The sequence below is a fragment of the Tachyglossus aculeatus genome, chromosome X1 (genome assembly GCF_015852505.1).
Source record: "Tachyglossus aculeatus isolate mTacAcu1 chromosome X1, mTacAcu1.pri, whole genome shotgun sequence".
NCBI classification, from domain to species: domain Eukaryota; kingdom Metazoa; phylum Chordata; class Mammalia; order Monotremata; family Tachyglossidae; genus Tachyglossus; species Tachyglossus aculeatus.
In genome coordinates this window covers 113,685,864-113,710,020 of record NC_052101.1, presented here as the reverse complement: position 1 = coordinate 113,710,020, position 24,157 = coordinate 113,685,864, and the positions used below count along the sequence as shown (strand labels likewise).

Sequence of the window (24,157 nt, the reverse complement as noted above, 5' to 3'; positions counted from 1 at the left end):
CACTAGACCAAACTGCTTCTCAGTTCTTGAGAAGGAGAAGGGGAAGAGGAAGGGAGAGGCATCTCCAGTCCAGCTCAACCTGAGAAGCAGCGTGGCTCAGTAGAAAGAGCCCGGGCTTGGGAGTCAGAGGTCATGGATTCTAATCCTAGCTCTGCCACGTGTCAACTGTGTGACCTTGGGCAAGTCACTTCACTTCTCCCTGCCTCAGTGACCTCATCTGTAAAATGGGAGTTAAGACTGTGAGCCCCATGGGGGACAACTTGATTAACTTGTATCTACCCCAGCACTTAGAACAGTGCTTGGCACATAGTAAGTGCTTAACATATACCATTATTATTATTATTATTCTCTGGAACATGAACCCTGCTTGTCAGTGCAAGAGCTCTCCAGGGGTCAGGGGTGGCCAGCTGCTCCCGGTCCTCTTCCCCACAACCATTTTAGCCCTGCAAGTGCAGCCTGGTGTTTTTCTGGACCTCATATGCAGTGAGCAGCCCAGGGAGGACTGTCCAGGTGGGTTATGAGGTCTTTAACTGGATCCCTGCTGGAAGGGGAGAAACCGATAAGCTCACTGTGGGCAGGGAATGTCTGTTTTGTTGTTCTAGTGTACTCTCCCAAGTGCATGGTACAGTGCTCTGCACACAGTAAGTGCTCAATAAATACAACTGAATGAACAAATGAACCAGGGGCAATGGCCCCCTCCCCATCAGACCATTTGCCTCCGGTTCCCACTCACTCACCAGCTCTGTGGGAGTTACCCAGTAAAAGGGTGGTGGGACAGAGGAAGGTGTCTCGGTGGAAATATTACTCTGTTTACTTATTTTACTTGTACATATCTATTCTATTTATTTTATTTTGTGAGTATGTTTGGTTTTGTTCTCTGTCCCCCCTTTTAGACTGTGAGCCCACTGTTGGGTAGGGACTGTCTCTATATGTTGCCAATTTGTACTTCCCAAGCGCTTAGTACAGTGCTCTGCACATAGTAAGCGCTCAATAAATACGATTGATGATGATGATGATGGAAAATGGTTCGGTAGAGAAGCAGCCCAGGCCCTTACTTTCTGTTTGCACCTTCCAGGCATGAGGGTACAGAGTCAGGGGTCGAAGAGCCCAGGTTGGGGTGGGAAGAGGACCAGAGGCAGAGTTTGTGCTTGGCCCTGGGAGGACCAGCTTGGTGCAGTTTCTTCCCCTTCCACATACAAGGACTATAGTCACATGGCACTTTAGGCAAACCCATCTCTAACACCCCAAACCCCTTACCCTAACTTCCCTCAGGAGCCCTGTGGTTAGTGGGCTTATCCATGAAGTGTGGTGGGGATAGGGGAGCTGGAGAGCTGGAAGGAAAAGGTGGAGGGGAGAGAAGAGGAGTGCTGGGCCCTTACACGCCTCGCTACGGACTCCACCCTTACCTCATCGAGGCCACACCCCCTCTCCTCCCGAACAAGCCCACCCCCACAAACAGTTAAGTTGGACCCTGGCCGCCCGCAACACTACACAACTGGATGTGGCTCAAACTTTCAACTTTATTGTTAACAACCAGAGAGAAGGGTAGAGGAAATGAGGGTCCTGGCCCTGCCCACAGCCCCTGCCCCTTTCTCCCTCTTCCCCCAGTGAGTTGCTTCCCTGGAGCTTGAGGGCAAGGGAAGGGACTGAGGTGGATGTGTGGGAAGGGGAAGAACCCCCTCCACACACACATCTAAGGGCACCAACAGGGGGCATCATGGTCTGTATGACCACGTAAGAGGGGTAGGGGCTATTCTAAAGAGATGAACCAGAATTCTGAGGGGAGACGCCCAGGATGCAGACTCCCCTCCCAAGCGGGAGGAGAAAGGAAAATTGGGCTAGGCCTCTTGCCCTTATGGGTCAGGGGAGGCAAAGTTGGGCTCCTCAGAAAGGCCTGGGGCTTCAAGCATCAGCAAAATCAACTGGTAGATTATATAGAGAAAGAAAAAGATTAAAAGAGGCAACCCGCACACCCCTATCTCCAGGGTCATGGGCTGGGGCTCGATCCAGTTGGAGGCAAAGGAAGACACAGCGCCAGACTGGGCGGGCCCCTCATAGATGAAACGTGCGGGGCAGGTGGTGCAGTTGGTGGTCAGGTTGCCCTGGCAGGTGTAGCAAGAGGGGTGGTAGGCAGCACAGATGGGCTTGCGGGATGACTGCTGCCTGCTAGCAGAGGATAAGCCTTGGTGGACGGGGCTGTAGTGCGGGGGGCAATAGGAGAGGCAGAGGTGGCCAAAGCTGTAGCGCGGATTGGAGCATTCTGCAGGCAGAGACAGACAGACACGTTGCTGAGGCACAGAGGTTAGAATTCGGGGCCAAGCCAAACCCCCAGCACTCTGGTCTCCCATCCCACCACGACCTGGGCCAAGCTCATGTGGTGGAAGATTTGCGTGTTGGCAGACGGGCGGGTACGATGTGGCAGGAAAGCCGGATTCATGAAGCTGTCCTTGCCACATGATTGGCTCGAACCCCCAGACTCCTGACTTAACTCAGAACAGGGAGCGTGGCTATTGGGGTTCCCAAAGAATTCCTCCCTGCTCCTGCCTCACTGGGTCTAGTGGGGGGGGGGGGGGGGGGGGGAGGGGAGCAGCAGCAAAGAAGAACACAGGAAGGGCCAGGGGCCCTGGTCCTCACCTTGGCATAGTCCCTCAGTGTCATGCTGCACGCATGCACTCGTGCTGGAATTCAGAATCTGATCTGCCATGTCCTCGTTTGTGCCATACAGCAGCAGAATGACACTGTGCAGAACCCCTGTGTGGGTTTGGGGGAGGGGGGAAATCAGACACCTCATGGGAGTCATTAGGCCCTGGATGTGGTTCTTTCTTACATGTGAGCCTCCCCTGATAGCCCGGAGAACCTCACTTGGTCAGGATCTCTGCCTCCAGAGCAGATGGGTGTTTGCCTTGACCCAAGATGTCTTCCACACTGGAGACTCCACCTGCTTTGGAGACTCTCTCTCTCTCCCCCCTAACCTCCCCATCCCAGCAGCCTCACTGCCTCCAACTGCTATTAGACCCCATCTAAATCCATCCTCCTACTTGACCCTCCTGCTTGGCCACGATGCCCCAGAAGGAGTAGCCCAGGGGATCCCACTCACCACTGTTGTAGAAATAGCCTTTGTCATCCAAGTGCAGTGTCCAAACACCTTGTGGCCTCTCATCCCAGAAGTGTGTGGACATGAAGGTCCATCCCATGTAGCCCTGGTCACTGATGTCAAAGGGCCTGTTGGGTGGGACACTCAGAGGCTAGACCCCCCCCAAGAGGGTAGGGCCAGTGTGGCCACAGCCAGAGACCAAAAAAACAGAACACCGGCCACAGGGGCCTGGAGATAGCTAGATGCAGCCCCATCTAATGACAGGAGGATCTCAAGCGCATGGAAAGGAGGTCCTGGAATTGACTCCACCCCAAGGAGTCCTGCTGCCATCCTAGACCTCCTCCCAAAATGCTCAAGTCATGGATGGGGCAGGGGGTGAGGGAGAAAGGAGAGAATCTGGTGAACACAGATAGCACGGAGCCAGCTCCCTTGGGTGCCCCCCAGGTCCCTTACCTTATTGCCACCAAGATGGAGCGGGTGCCCATGGGGCTGGTCAGAGAGATTTCCAGGTCTCCTCGGCGACTGTAGCTGAGTGTCACCTTTACCTGGACATGCTCCAATGAACGGAGTTGAAAAGGGCCTCCAGCACAGGCAGAGATGTTTTTACTGATGTGGAGGCTTGAGTGAATTGGGCTGTGAGAGGAAAGAGAGAGAAAGTGGTGGGGGGCAGAGAGGAGGAAAGACAGAGATGGGGGGGAAGAAGGGGAAAGAGAGGAGGAAGGAGGGGGGAAGAAGGGGAAAGAGAAAGAGGAGGAAAGAGAAGGGGAAATTGAGAGGGCGAGGGGATAGAGGTGGAGGAAAGAGAGGGGGGAAGATGGAGGGAAGGTGGGAGAAAGAAAAGGAGAGGGGGAAGGGGGGAAGAGAAGAGGGGAAGAGGGGGGAAGAGAGGGAGGAAAGGGTGGGGAAGACAGGGGAGGGGGAAGGGGGGAGAGAGAGTGGTGTGGAGAGGGGCAAAGAGAGGGGGGGAAGAGAAAGAGAGATAAAAAGAAAGAAAGAAAGAAAAAGAGGGAGAAAGGGAAAGAGAGGGGGGAGGGGGAGGGAGGGAGGGAGAGAGAAAGGGAGAATGTGTGAAAGAATAACTGAGAAAAAGAGCAAGTGAGCAAGCAACAAGGGGCCAGGGAGACATCCCCTTGCCACTGGGACTGAGAACACAAAATTGGCCAGAGAGCTCCAACACCTGTATTCTAAAAACTCAAGAAGGCCCCTGCTCCCCAGACCTCCAAGCCGCTCTAAGTGTGTGTGTGTGTGTGTGTGTGTGTGTGTGTGTGTGTGTGTGTGTTGGGTGGGGGGCAGTGGGAATGCTCACAGGGCCTTGTCAACCATCTTGATCAAGCACTTCCGCTGGGGCTGACTCATCTTCCACTCAGTGGCCAGCTTCACGAGGACGCCGGCATCCAGCAGTCCATAGCCAAAATGATGGCTCACTGTGGGAAAGGACAGCAGGCTGAGTGGCAGCCTGGGTTCTAGGCAGCCCAGCGGGAGAGAGGGAGTAGGCCCCATATCACTCACCTTTTCGGCCGACACCGTTGAGGACCCAGTCATCCGCCTGCAGGTGAGCTGGGCTGGACGATCGCACAACCAGGTGATGCATGTCCCTCCAAGTGAGGGCAGGGCTGGGGGGAACATGAGAGTTCACCTGGGTGGACTTCCCCCTCTCCCCGCAGCCCATCCATCCTGCAAATTGGCAACCCTGGGATCCTAACCTCTGACGCTTGTGCGACCCCCCTTGCCCCAAGCTCAAAACCCTAGACTCCGATTGATCCCCAAAACCTCAAACATCTCTACCTAGGTTTTGGATGGGAGATGGGACCAGGAGGGCAGAAAACCACCCTGCCATTCACTTACTTTGCTTCCAGGGCCAGGGCAATTATGCCCGCAGCGAGAGGGGCTGAGGCCGAGGTGCCCGTATGCTTGTTCGTGCACTGCTTATGCAGGTCAGTCGTCACCTGAGGGATTATTGTTATCAACAGTATTTACTGGCTGCACGGCACTGTGCAGGGTGCTTGGAAGACAGACAGAAGTGAAAGACACCGTCCCTGTCATCAAGGGGTTGACAGTCTGATGAGGGGAAACAGGACACGCCCAGAGGTACAGAAATAGATATCAATGCTGGAGGGATGGGAAGCAATGTGGATTGGGAGGGTCCCAAATCGAATGGGGGGAGGGTACCAATCAAGGAAGGCATCTTGAAGGAGGAGAGTTCTTAAGATGAGACGTGACTCAAAGAGGAAAGGAGAGGACATTCCAAGCTGGGGAACGAGCCGAGGACAGGTGACCATGCAGTGGAAACCGTATTTGGGGGGGCAGCTCTGACTCACGATCTGCTGATCCTGGAGGGTCCCACTACTGTAGGTAGTGGTGAGGATGGAGGCGCAGGCCTCGCTGTACCAGGGCACGGTCCCACGCTGGGTGACACTGCCCACAGACAGGGTGTAGATGCTGTTTGTGTACCCATCACAGTTGCAGTTGTCACGTTGCAGCCCACCATTTCCTGAAGCCCAGATGAACAGGTTGCCCAGGCCAGCCCTCCCCTGGAGGAAGGGAGAGAGAAAGAAGGGTGAGAGCCATAGAAACACTGTGCATCTTCAAGGATCGAGGACTCCTCGATCCCTCTGCTAGCCAAGACATGGCTGTCCCGACCCCACCCACTTCCCCTTCGGCCCGCCAAGGGATGGAATCACAGAGTGCCTGTCAGATTGCGGGTTGCGTTGGGACTCGTGGGTGCCAGCTCCAAAGGGGTGATGGAAGCCACTGTGTCCCCCAACCCCCAGGTTCCCAGTTGGGGGAGGGGAACAAAGCCGGTAGCACACCCGGCCATGCTCTCCACAGGGCTCCGACGAGATCCACGAGCTCCTGAGTGGGGCCGGAAAGACCACCAGATGGGGGTTCTCTGACGTGTCAACTCTAGGCAGCCTGCCCACACCATCCCAACCTGCTGGGACCCACACTCACCATGGTGACTCCGTAGGAGAAGGCCTCCATCGCCAGGAACCCCGGCCCGTCCACTGTTCGTCCGTCGTCCTCGGGACCCCAGCTGGCGCTGTAGATGTCGATGTGCTGGGGCTGCAGGGCCAGAGACTGGGCCTCCACGAGATCTGTGACAATGCCATCCAGCATCCGCACCCCTGGGGAATGGGAGGCCAGAGTTGACTGTCACTGCTGGATAGAGCCCCGTGTCAAGCACTCAGGGGGCAGAGGGGCTGGCACGCTGATGGGTGAGCGGGGCACACACTCCCACGGACCCGCCCCCAAAGCCCGGTAACAGAGGAAAGAGGAGGGGTGAAGTTAACTTGATCCCTGTCACAAAGCAGCCCTTACCCATGACCCACCCGTGACTACTTCACTGCCACTTCCTCATCTGGGAAACCCTATTTTTTCTGGGCAAGGGATAGCCAGCCGACACCCAAAACTTTCCCCTCTAATATTCCTTTACAGACCATTTATTCAGAGATCTAGCCAAATGCCTCTTGAACTCGCTGATGGCATTGGCTGTTAGGGTGGCCGCTGGGGATACTCAAGAATGCAAGCCACTCCTTTACTACCCCCCTCCCCACACACAGTATCGGACAAATGGCCACCCTACCAGCTGCCTGATTTCCCCTAGAGAATCTGGCACGGGCATTGCGTGCCCCTGCACTCCCCCGTTTCCCCCCCGACTCCTTCCCTGGGGGCCCAAGAAGTCCACAAGGCCTCCCTTTGTCCAGTCCCCTCTTGTTCCAGTGAGATGCACTCACAACAGGGCATCTCACCAGCTCCCACCAACTGCCCTGCCCTCCCCCAAACCCAGACGTCCTGCTACCTCCAATCCTGGCATTGTAGGCGATGCCAACTCCGCAGATTCTATTGTTGGCGATGGCCGCCACCTCCCCAGCACAGCGGGTCCCGTGCCTGGGTTGGGGAGAGGGAGTTGGCTCACAAGCCCCCCACGCTCCCCTTATCCCTCTCAATCAACGGTACCTATTAAGTATCCATGTGCAGAGCACTGTACTAAGCATTTGGGAGAGTAGCAGTAGTACTCATTGAGTGCCCACTTGGTGTGGTGACTTGTAGCAGACATTTGAAAAAGTACAGAATAAGAATGTGACATGTTCGTTGCCCGTAAGGAGTTTACGCTCTAATGGGGGAAGACAAGCATGAAAACATTTACAATACTGTCAAAATAAACAGAGTAAAGCACAAGTGCTAAGGATGGGTATAAATTCATAAGTGTTAAGAGTTGGCTGAAAGGATGATATGGCTCAGGGTGCTGAGAAATTATCAGGGTAAGCTTTTTAGAACAGGTAGGGTTTGAATGTTACCTATCTGATGAGGGAAGGGAGGCGACTCCAAGCCAGGGGAATAGTATGAGCAGAGCACAAAGTACGGCTAAGAAGGTTGGCTTGTGAGGAGCACAGACAGTAGTCTGGGGAACAGACGGTGAAGAGAGCAGATAGGTAAGGTGGGGCTAGATGGCAGAGAGCCTTGAAGCTGATTGTGAAGAGTTTATGCTTTGAGGTGAAGACACACTGGGAACCAGTAGAAGCTTCCGAGGATAGGAGAGATGTGGGCTGAGCAGTGCTTCAGGAAGATGGTCCCTGCAGTAGTGGCAGCCTAAAGCGTATACTGGAGGGAGGGTAGAGGCTGGAAGACCAGTAAAGAGACTAATGCAGTGGTCTAGCTGAGGCAAGGTCAGAGCTTGTACCAGAGTGGCAGCAGTTTAGATGGAGAGGGAGGGGCCGATCCGGAAGATGGGCAGGAAAAAAATGGCAGTATTAGGCAGCAGACCAAATATGAGGATTGAATGATAGTGAAGAGTCAAGGAGGACACCGAGATTGCGGGCTTCTGGGGATCGGGAGGAGGATGGTGATGTTGACTGAGATGGGAACGGTTGAGGGGAAAGCGGAGATGTTCTAATTCAGACACGTTGAGTTTGAGGTGCCAGCAGGACAACCAAATGGGGATGTTCCAGAGGCGTGAGGATATGCGGAATTGCAAGTCAGGACTCAAGAGATAGATTTGGGAGTTAGCTGCATCGAGGAGGTATCTGAAGCCCTGGGAACAGATGAGCTCCCTGGGAGAGTTAAAGTGAAAAGAGTAGAGGATTCAAAACAGAAACTTGGGGGTGCCCGTGGTAAGAGAATGGGGGCCAGAGGAGCCAGAGAACAAAACCGAGAAGACTTTGGAGAGGCAAGAGGAGAGCTGGGATGGTACTGTGTTAACAAAACCAGAGCCTGAGAGAGTGTTTTGAGGAGGAGGAAGCGGGGCGGGGGAAAGGAGTCCATGGTGTAAAAGCAGCACAGAGATTGAGGAGACACAGGATGGAGTAGAGAGAGTCCCTTGGATTTGACTATGAGGAGGGTAAGGGGTCAGATCCCTTTCTCCACCCTCCCAACCTCCTATCTCCCCTTCCCCAGCACCCCACCCTCCCAAACTCACCTGTTCTCATTCAGGGGGCTGTAGTGAGGCTGGGGGTCTGGGTCATTGCTGTTGAAGTCGTAGCTAGCGAGGGGGTCCTGGGGGAGAACAGAGAGACTGAGAGGGAAGGGAGCAGGAGAGGCATCCAGCAGTGGCAGGACTTGAACAAAGGGGGTGGGGGCACTTCCCCAACTGCCTCTCCCCCATGCTAAGCCAGAACCAGAACTCTGGATTCTGGGCTGCCCAGAGGCTCTTTCATTCCCTTCTCCACTGCCCAACCAAACCTCCTCCTCTTGCCCCACTGAAGCTCAGGAGACCAGATCCTGAGGTGGGCCAACCTAGCATAAGTGATGGGGACAGACTCCTGGGTTCTAGCTCTCACATAGTTGCCCATGAGGTCTGGATGGTTCCACTCGAGGCCATCATCCAGGATGGACACGACGACCCCCTGGCCCGTGTAGCCCTTGTTCCAGGCAGTCAGCACATTCAGGTCCGGCTGGATATCGCGGTTCTGGTTCGGGAAACAGAGGGACACTGCTGGAGAAGGGGTGGGGTGTGGCCGACCCATCCCAGGGCCCCCAGGCATCTCCCCCACTCCACTTCCTTCCCAAGAAGGCAGCCCACCCTATTGGAGAAACTGAAGTACAGAGATTTTTCCCCCTCCCCTCACAGAATGGGGGCCCTCACACCCCATCCATCTCACCAGGTACCACTGCTCAGAAAACCACGGGTCTGTGGGCCTCGCCGCTGTGTCCCTCTTCACTCGGCGCTTCAGCACTTGCTGTTCAAACCAGTAGATCTGCATGGCAGTGGGGCTCATGATTAGGCCCCTTACCAGGGCCACATCCAACTGGGTCCCACTCTCCTTCCCACTGGGGAGAACAGTCCCCCCACTGTATGGAGAGGGAGACTAATACACAGGGAGTGGGAGCAGGAACAACTGTGTCTTGCCATAGAACAGGCCCTAAGACAACCTCCCTGAGAGGTACTACGGAGAGAGGATTGGGGGAAAGAAAGGAGACCCCCATCTCACCCAACCCGGCTCACCTTGGGCTCCTTCATTAGGCGCAGACGGTGTCCCCAGTGCTGGTTCAGGGATTTGGACACTATGCCACGGTGCTGAAACTCATAATATTGTCCACCTTCAAATATCTATGGGAGACACAAACAGCTGACAGGCAGGGGCCCTTGGGACAGACACAGTTTCTGTCCTAAGGCTATCACTGTTCTAGCAAGGGAAGGAACGGACAGGATTCTTGCCCTCAGGAAGTGCTCAATCCAGGAGGGGAGGCAAACCGAGCACATGGGCTGTCCTAGCCATATGGACAGGAAGACTCGGCAATTACAGGAGGGAGCGTAGAGGGAAGTCACGGATGGTCTCGAGAGGCAAATCTGGGTAGGCTCTCTGAAGGAGGTGGTGAGCTTCAAGATAAAGGTAACGAAAGGGAGGAAGGCAGTATGGCAGAAAAGAACAGAGACTGCTAAAAGCATCAGGGTTAGATCAAGGCTCACAAAACCATAATCTGAGTTTTAAGGTCCTAGGACTGTGATGTTCTCCTTCCGCAATCTCTTTTCAGCTCGTTAGAGGCCTAGGGACCCTCTCTTCTCTACTTTTCCCTGCCTCCCTCCAGCTCCCAGCCCAAAATAATAACAATAATGGTATCTGTTAAGTGCTTACTATGTGCCAGGCACTATACTAAGCACTGGGGTGGATACAAGAAAATCAAGTTGGACACAGTCCCTGTGACATGTAAGGGCTCACAGCCTCAAACCCCATTTTACAGATGAAGTAATTGAGGTACAGAGAAATGAAGTGACTTGCCCAAGGTCACACAGTAGACAAGTAGCTGAGTCGAGATTAGACCTCGGTCCATCCGACTCCCAAGCCCACGCTCTATCCACCATGTCATGCTGCTTCTTAGAATGGCAGTAAGTTTGCCAAGACAATTCTTAATGCATGTCAGCATTACAATTAAATGGCAGACCAAACAGTAATTCAGTTAGCAATGGAAACACAGTAGCTAGTGGAGAGTATCATGACATGAGGTGGCGTTGTAAGAACATATTCAGTGGTTCACTCTAAAGCCTTATGAGAAAGAAAGAGTTAAAATGGCTAAGCAAGGGGCATTTGAATAAAAACTGCATTTCTCCTTGCTTTCAAGTTCATTTCTTTACCAACAAACAATGGGGAGGGAGGGGAAGGAGAGGAGGAGAGAAGAAAAAATCCAAAAGGATTCTGATGGATTAATTTCTTTGTTCTTCAGCAGATCTTTACACAAAAGCTGTAACTTTAGTATTGTAACATGCCTGAATTGCAGAACGATTAAGCCTCAGAGTCAATTTAGTCTTCCAGGGCTAGTAACATATGACATAAACTCCTGACAAGCTTATTGAATCTTTGAAGCCTCTAAAAACTATGGGGTTAAATAATGTGGTAAGATGAAGGTGAAACAATAAATCAGGCAGGAAGGTGTTTCATGTAAGTCACTGATCAAATTCCCCTTTCTTTTGAGGACTTTTCTTTTGAGTCCTGGATGTTAATTCACTTTATCCCTGAGATGCCATTCAATCGCATTTATTGAGTGCTTACTGGGCACAGAAAACTTATACTAAGTGCTTGGGAGAGTACAATATAACAATGAACAGGCACATTACTTACCCACAACGAGCTTACAGTACAACGAGCTTACAGTAAGGGTTGGACCAGGAGGGCAAATTGGAAGTAGGGGCAGAGATGAAGACTCTCAGCAGCATAGATCAGGACTGCTGGTATGGGTGATATTGCGTGAGTGTGAAATTGTCCCTGAGGTTACAGAGAGCCACGGATCACTCCCATCTAAGGGAGTGGAGAAGCTCTGGAGGAAACAAAATGGCCTGAGGAAAAGAGAAGCTTCTATTCAGGGACTGGCTGAGAGCAGTTGGGACTCTTCAGTCTGGTTAGAAATGGCCTGAGGAAAAGAGAAGCTTCTATTCAATCAATCAATCAATCGTATTTATTGAGCGCTTACTGTGTGCAGAGCACTGTACTAAGAGCTTGGGAAGTACAAGTTGGCAACATATAGAGACAGTCCCTACCCAACAGTGGGCTCACAGTCTAAAAGGGGGAGACAGAGAACAAAAGCAAACATACTAACAAAATAAAATAAATAGAATAGATATGTACAGGTAAAGTAAATAGAGTAATAAATATGTACAAACATATATACATATATTCAGGGACTGGCTGAGAGCGTTGGGACTCTTCAGTCTGGTTAGAGGTGACAGGATTGACGTTTTCAGAATCACGAAGGGGAGGGGGGGGGGGTTGGCGAACATGAAATTATTGTTCTCCAAATCCTACGGCACCGGAGAGTAAAATCCTCAAGCTCCGGAAAAACCCAAGCAAAACACTTCTCGCCCAGCAGGGGGCGAGGTGGCGGAATTTGATTTTCGACGCGCAGCCCTAGGGTGGGGTTGGACAGACCCAAGGAGAACACTACGTCACTAGAAGAAAAATCGAATTTGAGGGGAAAGTGAGGGGCGGGGGTCCCTTCAAGGGTCCTCATGGGCAATGCTAGAGACAAGAGTCCGGGGTTGGAAGAACTGGAAGGCTCATAAATTTTTAAATTTGGATATTGCTCTGGCAATTATTGGTGTTTATTCCTACTTCACTCTCAAACCTCCAGCACACACCCAACTCGGACGACTAAGGGAGCCCCACCCCTCTTCATGGCCTTCCCCTCCCTCCTCCTTCCAGCACCTTCTTCGCCTCCCGGCCCCTTCTTGCCAGCGCCTTCTTCCCTCTCCCTCTCCTTCCAGCACCTTCTTCATCTCCCCCCTTCTTGCCAGCGCCTTCTTCCCCTCCCCCTCTTTCCAGAACCTTCTTCGCCTCCCCCCTATTCCCAGCGCCTTCTTCACCCCCCCACCCCATTTCCAGGGCATTCTTCACCTCCCTCCTCTATCCAGAGCCTTCTTCCCCTCCCCCGCCTTTTCAGGGCCTTCTTCCCCCCCCCCCCCAACGCTTTCCAGAGCCTTCTTCCCCTCCCTCACACCCCCACCCTCTCTCCAGGGGCTTCTCCTTCCCCCACAGGCCAACTCTTTCCTGAGGAAAAGACAGATCTCATCCGCACATTCTAACGAGCGAAAGGGACACGGCCCCATCTCCTACCTGCCCCATGTAGACGAAGCCAAATTTGTAGGCCAAGCGCTCCGCCACCTGGGTCCCTTCGGGCACCTGAACGGCCCAGCTGCGGAGATAGACCAGGGCCCGGCCTTCGCTCTTCGGCCTGGGCTTGGGCTCGGGCACGGGCACGGCCACAGCCACAGTCACGGCCAAGGCCACAGCTATGGCCATGGCCAACCCCATCGAAGTGGAGCGCATGATGGCAAAGAAGTCAGCAGATGAGGTCTGAAGAGATCTTCTGCTATACGCACCCCTGACTTCGGCGCTTAAATACTCTGCCCCCGCCCTAAGAAGGCTCCACCCAGTAGGCCGTAGCCCTTCAACGGTAGCTCCATGGTCGCTCTTGGCCCCCATTGGAGAGAACTTGCCCCCGTCAGGGCCCCTTCCCCCTTCCCCCTCACACAGAACATTACCCCTCCCCCCTAGAGCTCGGGTTTGACGAAAATGAGCCCTCAGCCTTTAATGGCGGGGAGAGGAGATGAAAGGGATGAGGAAGGAGAGCCATCTTGAATCTATCAGTAGCGTTTAACGAGAGCCTATTGTATGTAGAACGCTGCACAAAGTACTAAGATCTCGGAAGAGAACAAAAGAAGTGAAAGCCAAGGCCCCTGCCCTCAGAGAGTTGTTAATCTAACAGTGCAGAGGCAGAGCAGAGGCAGACGGGAATCATTTTCAAAGAGTGGGAGCCATTTTGAGTACTTGGGGAAAGGGGAGGAAAAAAAGACGAGAAGACATGTTCATTTTTTCATCTATTTTATCTTCCCCGTTCTTGCTACTACCATTCAATCAACCATAATTATTTAGCATTTATTGGGGAAAAAGCACTGTACTAAGCGCTTGGGAGAGAACAATACAACATATCTAGTAGACACGTTCCCTGCCCAAAAGGAGCTTTCAGTCTAGAGTGGGAGGCAGGTATTAAAATAAATATTATAATAAATGAATATGAGAATTCATATTTCATAATTTAATAATGATTAATCGAGGCCTAGTGGGTACAGCAAGGGCCTGGAAGTCAGAAGAGCTGGGTTCTAATTCCGACGTCACTGCTTGTCTGCTGTGCGACGTTGGGCAAGTCACTTCACTTCTCTCTGCCTCAGTTACCTCATCTGTAAAATGGGGATTTCGACTGTGAGTCCCATGTGATACATAGATTATGTCCGATATGATTAGCTTGTATCTATCCCAACGCTTAGTACAGTGCCTGGTCCACAGTAAGCACTTAAATACCATTAAAAAAATAAAAATAAATATTACCACATATCTTTGTTCTGCCTCTTTCCACGATTTGTAAATAATTTATGACCATCTCCCCATTAGAATGTAAACTCCTTGAGGGTAGGGACAGTGTTTCTTGCTTCTGTTTTAATAATTATGGTTTTTGTTAAGCGCTATGTACCAGGCACTATACTAAGCGTTGGGGTGGATACAAGCAAATCGGGTTGGACACAGTCCCTGTCCCATGTTGAGGCTCACAGTCTCAATCCCCATTTTACAGGTGAGGGAACTGAGGCCCAGAGAAGTTTAGCGAGTTGCCCAAAGTCACACAGCAGATAAGTGGCGGAGCCTGAATTAGAACCCATGACCTTTTGAGGATTAGGGGAAGGGAGAAAAGAAAAAAAGAGAGATCTTCATTTTTTCACCTATTTCACCTGCTATTACCAGTTACATCCCTGTTCTGCCTCCTCCCACGAAACGTAAATAATTTGTAAATAATTTATAAGTCTCCCCATTAGAATGTAAGTTCCTTGAAGGTAGGGGCAGTGTGTCTTGCTTCTGTTGTACTCTTTCAAGTACTTAGTACACTCTTTCCCCACTAGACTGTAAACTCATTGTGGACTCTCCCAAACACTTAGTATAGTGTTCTATATCCAGTAAGCGCTTTATTCAACACCATTGATTGATTGCTTCTGACTCAGCAAGCACTCATTAAATACCACTGATTGATTGGTTGGTTGAATGAGGATGAACAAAGATGCCGCTGGTTTGGTAGGAGCAAGAGTACAGAGAGGTTAATTAGGTGAATAAATAATAATAATAGCATTTATTAAGCGCTTACTATGTGTAAAGCACTATTCCAAGTGCTGGGGAGGTTACAAGCTGCTCAGGTTGTCCCACGGCGGGCTCACAGTCTTAATCCCCATTTTACAGATGAGATAACTGAGGCACAGAGAAGTTAAGTGACTTGCCCAAAGTCACATAGCTGACAAGTGGGGGAACCAGGATTTGAACCCATGACCTCTGACTCCAAAGCCCGGGCTCTTTCCACTGAGCCACGCTAATAAGTAGGGTATGTAGATTGATAGACTTCTTAAAAGCCACCTCCTCCAAGAAGACTTTCCTGGTTAAAACCTTCACCTCCCAGATCCTAACAACCCCTCAACCACCTCAGCACCTGTGTGCAGATCTGTTAGAGGTCTTCCCTAAGCCATCAATTTCTCTATTCTCCCTCCCTTCTGTGCTGTCTATGCACGTATATCTGTACCCTTTAAGCACTTAATATTCACCCCAGCCCTGCAGTACTTAATAATAATAATAATAATAATTGTGTGATCTTGGGCTAGTCACTTCACTTCTCTGTGCCTCAGATACCTCATCTGTAAAATGGGGATTGAGACTGTGAGTCCCACATGGGACAGGGACTGTGTCCAACCCAAGTTGCTTGTATCCACCCCAGCGCTTAGTACAGTGCCTGGCACATAGTAAGCACTTAGCAAATACCACAATGCTCCCTAACCACAACAAGCTTACAGTCTAGAAGGGGGGATGGATATTAATATAATCAATCAATCAATAGTATTTATTGAGTGCTTACTGTGTGCAGAGCACTGTACTAAGCGCTTGGGAAGTACAAGTTGGCAACATATAGAGACAGTCCCTACCCAACAGTGGGCTCACAGTGTAGAAGGGGGAGACGGAGAACAAAACAAAACATATTAACAAAATAAAATAAATAGAATAGATATGTACAAGTAAAATAGAGTAATAAATACGTACAAACATATATACATATATACAGGTGCTGTGGGGAAGGGAAGGAGGTAAGGTGGGGGGGGATGGAGAGGGAGAGGAGGGGAAGAGGAAGGAGGGGGCTCAGTCTGGGAAGGCCTCCTGGAGGAGGTGAGCTCTCAGTAGGGCCTTAAAGGGAGGAAGAGAGCTAGCTTGGCGGATGGGCAGAGGGAGGGCATTCCAGGCCAGGTGGGACGATGTGGGCCGGGGGTCGACGGCGGGACAGGCGGGAACAAGGCACGATGAGGAGATTAGCGGCAGAGGAGCGGAGGGTGTGGGCTGGGCTGTAGAAGGAGAGAAGGGAGGTGAGGTAGGAGGGGGTGAGGTGATGGAAAGCCTTGAAGCCGAGGGTGAGGAGTTTACTTATTTATATAAGTAAATACATTCTGGATATGTACATAAGTGCTGTGGGGCTGAGGGAGAGGTGAATAAAGAATGAAAATCCAAGTGCAAGGGTGACAAAAAAAAAAGAGTGGGAGAAGAGGAAATGAGGACTTTGTTGGGGAAAGCCCCCTGGAGATGTGCTTTTAATAGGGTTTTGAAGGTGGTGAGAATGATCGTCTTTCAGATATGAAGAAGGAGGGTATTCCAGGCTAGAGGCAGGACGTAGACGAGAGGTCAGCAGCAAGATAGATGAGGTTGAGGTACAGTGAGGAAGTTGGCAATGAAGGAGTGAAGTGTGTGGGCTGGGTTGTAGTGGGAAAGCAGCCATGTAAGGTAGGAAGGGCAAGGTGATTGAGCGCTTTAAAGCCATTAGTAAGGAGTTTCTGTTTGATGGGGAGATGGATGGGCAACCACTGGACATTCTTGAGGAGCGGGGAAACAAGGACTCATTGGTTTTGTAGAAAAGTGATCTGGGCAACGGAGTAAAGTGCGGAATGGAGTAAGGAGACAGGAGGCAGGGAGGTCAGAGAGGAAGTGGATGCAGTAATGATAATAATGATGATGGTATTTGTATCTGATGATTGTATTTAGTATGTTTCAGGCACTGTACTATTCGCTGGGGTAGATACAAGCTAATCAGGTTGGACACAATCCTTGTCCCACATGAGGCTCACAGTCTTAATCCCATTTTACAGATGAGGTAACTGAGGCTGAGAAGTGAAGTGACTTGTCCAAGGTCTCACAGCAGGGAAGTGGTAGAGCCGGGATTAGAACCCAAGTCCTCCTGACTCCCAGGCCCGCACTCTATCCATAGGAAAAGTGATTGGATTAATAAGGTAGCAGTTTGGATGGAGAGGAAAGTGTGGATTTTAGCAATGTTGTGAAGGTCAGACAGAATTTGGTGATGGATTGAATATGAGTTGAGGATAACACCAAGGTTATGGGCTTGTACCAAAGGGAGGATGGCGGTGCTGTCGACAGTGCTGGGAAAGCCAAGGGGAGGACAGAGTTTGGATGGAAAGATGAGGAGTTCTGTTTTGGATGTATTAGGTTTGAGGTGTCGGCAGGACATCCAAGTAGAGATATCCTGAAGGCAGGAGGAAATGCTCTGGGCATCGAACAGAAATGCTCTGGGCATGTCACTCCCCTCCTCAAAAATCTCCAGTGGTTGCCTATCAACCTTCGAATCAAGCAAAAAGTCCTCACTCTCGGCTTCAAGGCTCTCCATCACCTCGCCCCCTCCTACCTCACCTCCCTTCTCTCCTTCTACTGCCCAGCCCGCCCACTCCGCTTCTCTGCCGCTAACCTCCTCACTGTGCCTCGTTCTCACCTGTCCCACCGTCGACCCTTGGCCCACCTCCTACCTCTGGCCTGGAATGCCCTCCCTCTGCACATCTGCCAAACTAGCTCTCTTCCTCCCTTCAAAGCCCTACTGAGAGCTCACCTCCTCCAAGCGGCCCTCCCAGACTGAGCCCCCCCCTTTTTCCTCTCCTCTTCCCCTCCCCATCGCCCCCTCCCTCCCTCTGCCCTACCCCCTTCCCCTCCCCATAGCACTTGTATATATTTGTACATATTTATTAGTCTATTTTATCAATAATGTGTACATAGCTATAATTTTATTTATTCTGATGTTATTGACACGTGTTTCTTGTTTTGTTGTCTGTCTCCCTCTTCTAGACTGTGAGCCCGTTGTTGGGTAGGGACTGTCTCTATATGTTGCCGATTTGTACTTCCTAAATGCTTAGTACAGTGCTCTGCACACAGGAAGCACTCAATAAATACGATTGAATGAATGAATGAATGAATGAGGAAATGCGAGACTGCAGAGAAGGAAAGAGATCAGGGCTAGAGAGGTAGATTTGGGAGCCACCAGCAAAGAGATGGTAGTTGAAGCCATGGGAGCAAACGAGTTCTCCAAGGGAGTGGGTGTAGATGGAGAATAGACGGGGACCCAGAACTGAGCCTGGAGAGATTCTCACAGTTAGGGAGTTAAGGGCATTTATTCGTTCGTATTTACTGAGCGCTTACCCCAAGGCTTCCTCTAGTTATCACCCCATCTGCCTCTCATCACTCCTCTCCAAACTCTTTCAGTGAATTGTCTACACCCACTGTCCAAAATTCCTCTCCTCCAATTCTCTCCTTGAGCCCCCTCCTATCTGGCTTCCATCCCCTTCACTCCACAGAAATCGCCCTCTCAAATGTCACCAATTATCTTCTTCTTGCCAAATCCAATGGCCTCTACTTCATCCTAATCCTCCTTGGCCTCTCAGCTGCCTTCAACACTGTCAACCACCCCCTTCTCCTGGATATGGTATCCAACTTTGGCTTCACTGACTCTGTCCTCTCCTGGTTCTCTTCATCTCTCTGGACGTTCATTCTCAGTCGACTTCGCAGGCTCCTCCTCTGCCTCCCACCCCCTAACTGTGGGGGTCCCTCAAGGTTCAGTTCAAGGTTCAGTTCTGGGTCCCCTTCTTTTCTCCATCTACACCCACTCTCTTGGAGAACTCATTCACTCCCATGGCTTCAACTACCACTTCTATGCGGATGATACTCAAATCTAAATCTCCAGCCCTGATCTCTCTCCTTCTCTCCAGTCTCACATTTCCTCCTGCCTTCAAGATATCTGTACTTGGATGTCCTCCCATCACCTCAAACTTAACATGTCCAAAACAGAGCTCCTTATCTTCCCACCCAACCCTGTCTTCCCCATCACTGTAGATGGCACCATCTTTCCTGTCTCACAAGCCCATAAGCTTGGTGTTATCCTTGACTCCACTCTCTCATTCAACCCACATATTCAATCCATTACTAAATCCTGTCGGTTCCACCTTCACAACATCGCTAAAATCCACCCTTTCCTTTCCATCCAAACTGCTACCATGTTAATACAATCATTCATTCTATCCTGCCTGGATTACTGCCTCAGCATCGTTGCTGACCTCCCAGTCTCCTGTCTCTCCCCACTCCAGTCCATACTTCACTCTGCTGCCTGGATCATTTTTCTACAAAACCATTCAGGACATATCACCCTCCCCACCTCAAAAAACTCCAGTGGTTGCCCAGCCACCTCTGCATCAAACACAAACTCCTCACCATTGGCTTTAAATCACTCCACCACTTTGCCCCCTCCTATCTCACCTCACTTCTCTCCTTCTACAACCCAGAACACACACTTCACTCCTCTAATGCTAACCTTCTCACTGTGCCTCGTTCTCACCTTTCTCTCTTCCAACCACTAGCCCATATCCTGACTCGGGCCTGGAATGCCCTCCCTCCTCAAATCCAACAGACAATTATGCTCTCCCCCTTCAAAACCTTCTTGAAGGCATATCTCCTCCAAGAGGCCTTCCCAGACTAAGCCTCGCTTTTCCTCATCTTCCACTCCCTTCTGCATCACCCTGACTTGATCCCATTGCTCTTCCCCTCTCCCAGCCCCACAGTACTTACGCACATACCTGTAATTTTATTTAATTGTATTGATATCTGTCTCCCCCAATCCCTAGACTGTATAAGCTTGTTGTGGGAAGGGAAAGTTTCTGTTGATTGTTGTATTGTACTCTCCCAAGTGCTTAGTACAGTGCTCTGCATACAGTAAGCACTCAATAAATATGATTGAATGAATGCAGAGCACTGTACTAAGTGCTTGGGAGAGTATAACAGTAAACAGACATATTCCCTGCCCACAACAAGCTTACAGTCTAGAGGGGGAGACCAACATTAATATACATAAATAAATTACAGATATGTACATAAGTGTTGTGGGACTGGGAGGGAGGATGAATAAAAGGAGCAAGTCAGGGCGATGCAGAAGAGACGGGAGAAGAGGAAAGGTGGGCTTAGTCAGGGAAGGCCTCTTGGAGGAGATGTGTCTTCAATAAGGCATTGAAGCAGGGGAGAGTAGTTGTCTGTCAGATATGAGGAGGGAGGGTGTTCCAGGCCAGAGGCCGAACGTGTGGGCAAGAGGTCGGTGATGAGATAGAGGTACAGTGAGAAGGTTAGCACTAGAGGAATGATGTGTACGGGCTGAGTTGTAGTAGTAGAGTAGTGAGGTGAGGTAGGAGGGGGTGAGGTGATTGAGTGCTTTAAAGCCAATGGTAAGGAGTTTTTGTTTGATGTGGAGGTGGATGGGCCACCACTGGAATTTCTTGAGGAGTGGGGAAAACATGGCCTGAGCATTTCTGTGGAAAAATGATCCGGGCAGCAGAGTGAAGTATGGACTGGAGTGGGGAGAGGCAGAAGGCAGGGAGGTCAGCAAGGAGGCTGATACAGTAATCAAAGTGGGCTAGGTTAAGTGATTGGATTAACGTGGTAACAGTTTGGATGGAGAGGAAAGGGTGGATTTTAGCGATGTTGTGAAGGTGGAACCAACAGGATTTAGTGATGGACTGAATGTGGGTTGAATGACAGAGGGGCGTTAAGGATAATGCCAAGGTTGCGGGTTTGTGAGACAGGAAGGATGGTGGTGCCATCTACAGTGATGGAAAAATCGGGGGAGGATAGGGTTTGGGTGGGAAGATAAGAAGGTCTGTATTAGACCTGTTAAGTTTGAGGTGATGGAAAGACATCCAAGAAGAGATGTCTGAACAAATACCATTATTATTATTTTTATCATGCTTGAAGGAATAATAATTATGGTATTTGTTAAGGGCTTACTAAGTGAGAAGCACTTTACTAAGCGCTGGGGTGGATAAGTACTTAGTACAGTGCTCTGCACACAGTAAGTGCTCAATAAATATGATTGAATGAATACAAGTAAATCGAGTTGGACACAGTCCCTGTCCCACGTGGGACTCACAGTCTCAATCCCCACTTTACAGATAAGGTCACTGAGGCCCAGAGAAGTGAAGTGACTTGCCCAAGGTCACACAACAGACAAGTGGCCGAGCCGGGATTAGAACTCATGACCTTCTGACTCCCAGGCCCATGCTCTATCCACTATACCATGATGGAATGGGGTCGGATGCACAGGTGGAGGGGGTGGATTTTGAGAGAAGGCAGAAGGGAGGGAGGGAGTATCTCCTCTAGAGATACTGCTGGGGAAGATGGAAGAGTTAAAGAAGGGGCAGGAGGGTGGAGGGACTGAGGAAGGGCAGGGGAAATTTTAGGGAGATCACGCCTGAGAGTGTCAATTTTCTCATCATCATCATCAATTGTATTTATTGAGCGCTTACTATGTGCAGAGCACTGTACTAAGCGCTTGGGAAGTACAAATTGGCAACACATAGAGACAGTCCCTACCCAACAGTGGGCTCACAGTCTAAAAGTCTCAGTAAAGTAGGTGGCCAGATCATTAGGGGCAAGGGATGGGGTAGGCAGTGGAAGAGTCCACAAAAGAGGCTGAGAAAGAGCGGCCAGAGAGATAGGAGGAGAACCAGGAGGGGACAGTGTCAATGAAGCTAGGGTTGAATAATGTTTCTGGGAGAAGCGGGTGGTCGACGGTGTTGAAAGCAGCTGAGAGGGCGAGGAGGATTAGGATGAAGTAGAGGCCTTTGGATTTGCCAAGAAGGAGATCATTAGTGAGAGGGCAGTTTCTGTGGCATGAAAGGGATGGAAACAAGATTGGAGGGGGGCAGGAAGAGAACTGGAGAAGAAGTGAAGGCGGAGGGTGTAGACAACTCACTCAAGGAGTTTGGAGAGGAATGGGAGGGAGGGAGATGGGGCCATAACTGGAGGGAGCCGTGGGATCAAGGGAGAGTTTTTTTAGGATAGGGAGACATGAGCATGTTTGAAAGCAGTGGGGGGAAAAGCCACTGGAGAATGAACAGCTGACGATGGCAGCTAGGGAGGGAAGAAGGGAGGGAGCAAGCAAGTGTTTTGATAAGGTACGAAGGAATGGAGTCCACCAACTCTACCAATAACCATCTACCAACTCTATTGTATTATACTTTCCCAAGTGACTTAGTACAGTGCTCTATACCCAGTAAGTGCACAAGAAATGCCACTGATTGATTGATTGCCCCCACTAATAGTATTTATTCAATCATATTTATTGAGCACTTACTGTGTGCAGAGCACTGTACTAAACTCTGGAATGTAAACTTCTTGTGAGCAGTGAACTTGTCTACCAACTCTGGTGTATTGTACTCTCCCAAGAGCTTCATACAATATTCTGCACACAGTAAGCCCTCAATAAATACCACTTAATAAGTGCTCAATAAGTACTTGAGAAGCAGCGTGGCCTAGTGGAAAGAGCATGGGCCTGGGAGTCAGAGGTTGTGGGTTCTAATTTCGGCTCCAATTGCCTACAGCAAATCGCTTAACTTCTCAGTGCCCCAGTTGCCTCATCTGTAAAATGGGGCTTGAATACCTGCCCTCCCTCCTACTTGGACTGTGAGTCCCATGTGGTACAGGGACTGTCCCACCTGATTGACCTGTATCTACCCCAGCACTTAGGACAGTGCTTGATACATAGTAATTAACGATGGTGTTTGTTAAGCGCTTACTATGCGCTAGGCACTGTACTAAGTGCTGGGGTGGATACAAGCAAATTGAGTTAGACCCAGGCACTGTCCTGTGTGGGGCTCACAGTCGCAATCCCCATTTTCCAGATGAGGTAACTGAGGCCCAGAGAAGTGAAGTGACTTGCCCAAGGTTACACAGTAGATAAGTGGCGGAGCCGGGAAAAGAACCCATGACCTTCTGACTTCCAGGCCCGAGCTCTATCCATTAACTAGGCCATGCTGCTTCTCAATGTTAATCATTTGTTAAATGATTAACAAATATCATAAAAAAGTACCTTGGATTAAAGTTCTTTTATCACTTGTATCTGTTCCTACCTATAGCATGTTTGCAGTTTACTTAAGAGGAGTCATGTATAAGAACAGTTAGATTGGGAAGGCCTGCATTGGCACAGGTGGCCTATGGTCACATGAAAGTAAATCTTCCTGAACCCAAGGAAGGTCTGACCTCCTTAGTTCCCCTAATGCCCAGAGAAATAGTCCTCCTTCCTGCCGGACGCTAGCCCACTGCCCCACTTGACAAGTTTAGCCCCGGGGCTAGTGGGGTGACCTTTTGGCCCTTTGGACTAAGGCCCTCTCAAACGCCACCACCCACTTTAAGAGCCTTCACTCAGCCCGCAGCTGATGCAAGCAAGATCTCACCCCCACCACCACCACCACCACAGCTGTGGCTGCCCTGGGTGGCACGTGGTGGGCACCAGCCCCACACACAGATGTAGACAACCCATACCCGCCTTTTGTCTGCTCTCAGGCAACACCAGAGGGGTGGCCCATAGCCCAGGGAGGGAGCTACTCCGGCCCTGCAAGGTGCTGGTGTCACAGCCCTAGGAGGGGAAACTTGCCCCACCCTATTTTAGATTGTGAGCCCCGAGGGGCAGGGGCCTGTGTCTAACTCTCCACCCGTGTATTCTTCCTCAGCACTTAATAAGTACTATTACTACTACTATTTCTTCTTGTTCTCACCATTAACTCCGTCCATTGTATTTTCCCAAGTACTTCCCATTCAGAGCTTTGCACCCTGTAGGAGCTCACTGAATGCCATGTTGATACTGATGATACGGTGTGTGTATGGGGGGGATAAGGTTGTAAGAAGGGAAACAGACTTAGTTATTCATTTGTATCAATCTTCCATACACTTGAGAAGCAGCATGGCCCAGTGGACCTGGGTTCTAGTCCCAGCTCTGCCACTTGACTGCTGTGTGACCTTGGGCAAGTCACTTGGACATCAGCCTCCTTTCTGACCTCCCAATATCCTGCCTTTCCCCACTTCAGTCCATACTTAACTCCACTGCCTGGATTATCTTGCTACAGAAACGTTGGGGGCATTGTCATCCCCTTCCTCAAAAATTTCCAGTGGTTGCCTATCCATCGCCATATCAAACAAAAACTCCTCACTACTGGCTTTAAAGCTCTCCATCACCTTGCCCCTCCTACCTCACCTCCCTTCTCTCCCTCTACATCCCAGCCCACACACTCCGCTCCTCTGGTACTAACCTGTGCCTAGATCTCGCCTGTCTCACCGCCACCCCTGGCGCATGTCCTAGCTCTCTTCCTCCCTTCAAGGCCCTACTGAGAGCTCACCTCCTCCAGGAGGCCTTCCCAGATTGAGCCCTTCCTTTTCCTCTGCTCCTCCTCTCCCCATTGTCCCCACTCCC

At 50.7% G+C, this 24,157-nt stretch overlaps 1 protein-coding gene across 2 annotated transcripts; it reads right to left on the bottom strand.

Moving 5' to 3' along the window:
- Positions 1–1,502: 1,502 nt before the first annotated feature.
- Positions 1,503–12,859, bottom strand: PCSK4 (proprotein convertase subtilisin/kexin type 4). 2 transcript variants are annotated; one of them, XM_038739851.1, is made up of 15 exons: positions 12,637–12,859; positions 9,537–9,641; positions 9,193–9,288; positions 8,872–9,000; positions 8,511–8,587; positions 6,894–6,982; positions 6,047–6,219; positions 5,413–5,625; positions 4,940–5,040; positions 4,604–4,707; positions 4,401–4,518; positions 3,548–3,727; positions 3,098–3,222; positions 2,635–2,751; positions 1,503–2,260 (listed from the first exon to the last, which is right to left on the bottom strand). In XM_038739851.1, exons 1-15 carry the CDS (start codon positions 12,847–12,849, stop codon positions 1,854–1,856), a joined length of 2,247 nt encoding a protein of 748 aa, XP_038595779.1. In that variant the 5' UTR covers positions 12,850–12,859; the 3' UTR covers positions 1,503–1,853. The 2 variants fall into 2 exon arrangements, with proteins under 2 accessions (XP_038595779.1, XP_038595780.1); XM_038739852.1 differs by lacking the exon at positions 2,635–2,751.
- Between the last annotated feature and the right edge of the window lie 11,298 nt (positions 12,860–24,157).